The sequence below is a fragment of the Phytophthora infestans genome, genomic scaffold, assembly GCF_000142945.1.
Source record: "Phytophthora infestans T30-4 supercont1.36 genomic scaffold, whole genome shotgun sequence".
NCBI classification, from domain to species: Eukaryota; Oomycota; class Peronosporomycetes; order Peronosporales; family Peronosporaceae; genus Phytophthora; species Phytophthora infestans.
Window position 1 is genome coordinate 1,243,312 of NW_003303723.1, and position 4,757 is coordinate 1,248,068.

The following is a 4,757-nucleotide window of genomic DNA, read 5'->3' on the forward strand; positions in this document are numbered from 1 at the left end:
TTTAAACTCCGAAATGTGCCATGTGCGTTGCTGAGGCTGCGTAGGCGTCTCTGTAATAAGTGCAATCGCGGTTTAGCGCAGCATACACTTGAATCTCGTCAGCAGTTAACACTTCTTTCTTCAGGCTCCGCAAACTCTTTCATACCCCTCTTTAAGTGCTGTTTCTTCTCCTGTTCAGCACCATCTTTACTTCCATCACTAAGCGTATTCTCATCCACGTCGTCGAGCAGCGATCTTGCTATTAATTCTGCGTATTCAAATTGTTCTTCAGCTTCTTGGTCAAGATCCTCTGATTCTTCTTCCAAACTCGAGTCCACTGTCTCCTGACACGTGCTAGTATTTGGTTCACTATCATCGTCAACAGCAAGTCTGATGTGTTTCATACTGTCACTAACTCGTTTTCGACGATCCACCTCAGGATGCACCGCCATGGTGTTTCCAAAGCTTGGCAGCGGTTTCCGTAGCCATGGCGGCTCTCTGACGCTTGGTCCATCAGACCTTGAGCTATGTTGCTCGGTATTGACGGTAGCATTGCTGCTATCTCCGTCACTCCCCCCTACGACTGGTAAGTCGTAATCATGACGGCCTGTGCTTGTTAGATCTGGTCGCTCAGCTAGCACCCAGTCTCTTACGCGGCGATCAAAATCAGTGTGATGTCGATCTTTGTATAGAACTCGTTCGTTGGCAGTGATTTCTCCAGCAATTAATACTGAACCTTCTGCAGGAAAATAGACTTTGCATCCAAGAACTCCATCACGATAGCCGAGCACAAATCCAATCTTGCAGTTGTCGGCAAATTTGTGACGTGACGGCCCAACCTTCGTGTGTGCGTAGACTAGAGCTCCGAATTTCCTAATGTGGTGAATATCTGGGCGTCTTCCCCACATTCCTTCGTACGGCGTGCAGTTAATTGAACTTGAGAGTGATCGATTCTTAAGATACACTGCATAATACAATGCTTCGATCCAAAATGACGTCGGGAAGCCCGATTCCTTCATCATTGTCTTCATCATACCAATTATCGTCTGATGGGTACGCTCCACCATGTTCAGCCGAGATGTTTTTGGTGGTATGACGGTATGTATTATGCCGTGTTCCTGGTACCATGTTGTGATCTGTCCATTCTCGAACTCACCATCGCCGTCTGTAATGATCTCATTCACCTTCCACTCTGGTGATTGCCTTTCAGCCCAAACGACATATCGCTTCATCAGTGCATTAATTTCTTCCTTCTGCTTGGTCTGCACCGGATAAATCGTTGTAAACCTCGTGTGAGCGTCCATTATCACCAATACTGCTTTGAAACTCGTACAATTGTAGTGACTTGGCGGAAATAGCAGATCGGCAAACACTAACTGGTTTCGTCGTTTCACTCCACGATCTAGTTGTTTCAATGGTGTCTTTGCGCGTTGTTTTCCAAGTTGACAGGCTTCACACATGTCAAAGTCCCTCTTTCTTAACATCATCCCTTCGACCAAGTTTTGATCGGCCATTTGCTTCACAAATCGAGGGCAGATGTGGCCCAGTCGCTCGTACCAGCTCTGCAAGTCTGCGACGCCATCACTAATTGCGTAGTTGATCATTGTCTTTGGCGCTGACTGGTTTTCTTTCGACTTTTTCCCTGGTAAGAATGAGTTGTCTGCTGTGAACGTCCACAGCTTGGACGGTTGTACTTGCACCTTAAGTGCTACTTCACCGTTCATATTCAACGTGTATTCTCTCGTCGAGTCGTCATATGAGGTTTGGAATCCTTGCTCCGTTGCCGCCGACTGGGAGAGCAAATTAGTCCGTTGTGGCGAATAGTATACGTTCTCGACTCGAAGAACTACTGGATTGTCGTTAACATTGACCCATAAGTCAATTGATCCCATGCCGATTGGAGTACTCTTGCCGTTGTAGCCATGAACTGTAGCTCTATCTTGTTCTTCTAGCGTTAGATCACGGTAGTTGACAAAGTATCTCTTATCTCCGGCCAAATGCTGTGTTGCTCCATTGTCGAACACCCAAGTCTCCGGCTGGTATTCAAGCTTCTGTTGGTACCTGGCAGTGCCTTTCTTCGACTGTGAAGCTTCTCGTGAGTAGGCGCGTCCCTCCTGCTTTTGCGCAGGTCCTTGTGGTTCGCGGCTAGCCACCCCCGACGAATGAGTGAAGTTGGCATGATTGCGGACGTTACCGACACTACTGCCATTTTGGCTCTTCGGCTCCGGCTTCATCTCTTCTGGGCAGTTTCTTCGAGTGTGCCCCGGCTGGTGACAGCCAAAGCAGCTCTTGTTCTCTCGATCTTCTTCATACTGCCGCTGCTGCTCGTCGGGTTCTTCTCTTGAAGTACCCCGAGTACTTCTGACTGCCACCGCTGTTTATGGTAGACTGTCCTTGTTACGATTCTGGTACTTTGGCATCGGCTTGCCACCGTTACTGCGGCCACTTTGCCGACCGCCTCCAGCTTCATCTCGTACATCGGGATTAATTCGAACTTGGGATTGTTTATCCACTAGCTCCTCCTTGTCCAGAACGAGGATCATTGACTTCACTTCATCTGGTGTCTTCATCGTGTGGAGGCCTCCAGTTAGCATGAGAGTTCTCAACTCTCTGTAAAATGGCAGCTGCGACACAGATCGAACCATGAAGTCGACCATCCAAGAGTCACTAACGTCTGCATCCAGTACAACCAACTGTTCGCGTAGCCCCATCATGTACAGTAAGTGGTTCTCAACGTCTGCACCTGGCCGACATGATGCACTTTCGAGCTTCTGACGAACGGCACGTTGTGTGTACAGTGTAGTCATCTCGTTTTCACGCCCTTCGAAGCGCGTAGCCAAGTAGTTCCACATGTCCGACCCGTAGTCAAACCGCATTACTTGCTGGGCGAGGGTGCACGATAGTGAACTTGCAATCAACTTGGCGAGTAACTGGTCTTGCCGCATAAATCGTTGCTCCTCATCGTTACCATTGGTGTTTCGGTACTCAACACTACCGTCACAGATGTCGTCCAAACGCCAGCCATTGTCCTCTACGTTGTAGCAAGTCAGGTATCTCATCATGGTGCGCTTGTAAAGAGGCCAATTGCGTCCATTCCAATTCACTGGACGACCATCTTTATTCCACTCTACCTCCGCTTTCTTGGCTTCTGAGTCTCCGTTTCCTCTGTTCCGCATCGTTGGGCTCATAACCCTGTTACGTAATTGCGCTGGTATTCTGGACAGTAGCAGAAAGCGAATAAAATCTTGTTATTTCCCTTACTACCAAACCATCCAGTGGAGAAGATGATTGTTCACAATGAGCTTGTAGTCATCCGGTTACTTGTTGTGGTAGTACCAGCTGCGGTACAGCATACGGAGATTGTCGTACTCCTCGTCAGGAATTATGTTACCGAGTTTGACAGGGTTGTAGCCGTATGCTTCCAATCTCTTAAAATAATTCAAGAGGCTTCCACTCACATTGTTGGCAGTTCGCTTCTGGGCTTTGTTTACATACACCGTTAGCTTGTCGACGTTGAAGAGGTTGGCAGCATTCGCCCTTTCCTCTTCATCGTCATCGTCGCGATAATCGTTGCTGTCGAAGCGCAAAAGCCTCTTCTCGCGCTCAGCACCAAGGTGAACTGAAACTTCTGGTGATGCATACTTCGCGATATTGGGCATGGGCTCGGAGGCTTCGGCTGCAGCATTAGCGCTTGCGATGATAGTGGTCACAGTAGCGACTACTAGATAGACGCAGGACAGACGCATTGGTGAACGGCGGTGGCTCTTGATCCGAAATGAAGACAGTTGGGGCACAAAGTGATGGCTTTCGTACGACGCAGATTGCAGAGTGAAATTGTTAGCTGCTTTCGTGTGCTCAGCTACTTCGATGTCTAATGATATCAATATTACAAAGTACAGGTGTCACAACGCAAGCCAGGTCTCTGTATGGGACAGTATGTGAAAAAGGCAGGGCATTGATTAGATACAGGTTACGATATCCTGAATATCCACTCGGTTTCTAAATCGGTTTATATATATTGCTTGTCTGGTCCTCTCTTTTAGACTGCTATGCTTTCTGTTCAGTAGTATATTAAACCACTTGAAAACTTCAAAAATTGGGAAGCGTTCGTCAGAAGCACGTTTCCCTGAACTATAATGTTACTGGTCGTAACGCTACACTTCACCGTCGTTGACTGTAAGCGATAGTTGGGTATAAAATAAATGATTTTTCTCGAGGGTCTTAATTGAGAGTTGGTAGAATTTTCTGGAGATTTGTTGCTTGTCTCACGCGGGCAGTAATTTAGCTTATATTGGAAGCTGTATTAGGCTGTTTTCGTACTATTTGTCTCCGTAGACAGCAATGTCGTTAGTGTATCGCTGAGAACCTGTTTACTGACTGTTAGCTAGAGAGTCACGGAAGTAGCTGACATGCTGGTGGAGTTAGACTGGTTCATCGTCAATTTCGGAGCAGTTTGTCTTTCTCGTGTGTGTTTTCGTTTTGATGTGAGCCGTTTGTGTTTCGATCTAACGATTTGATCCAGAAATAGTGTACATTGTAAACTGGGGATCCTCACCCAATCTTGCTTAAGCCTAAGGCTTGCCGTGCCTTCGGTGGTCTATTACATTGTAATACTCCAGAGTTTTAATATTTCGTTTGGTTGGATGTCGTTAATGTCAACAGGCTTGTCGTTATGCGTGTCGGATCGCAACCAAATGCTGCACTATCCATGCGCTGGTTATCGGGATCTGCGTTATATCATTGGATTTGTTATGCCTGGTCCTTTTTGACGAGAGACC

The 4,757-nt window shown here is 47.2% G+C and overlaps 1 protein-coding gene across 1 annotated transcript; it reads right to left on the reverse strand.

Moving 5' to 3' along the window:
* Nucleotides 1-3,296: 3,296 nt before the first annotated feature.
* PITG_14737 (PexRD8 family secreted RxLR effector peptide, putative) lies at nt 3,297-3,725 on the reverse strand (the record flags this gene model as incomplete). The annotated part of the gene is made up of 1 exon (XM_002898568.1): nt 3,297-3,725. The coding sequence occupies one exon, from the start codon at nt 3,723-3,725 to the stop codon at nt 3,297-3,299; it is 429 nt and encodes a 142-aa protein (XP_002898614.1).
* Nucleotides 3,726-4,757: the final 1,032 nt, after the last annotated feature.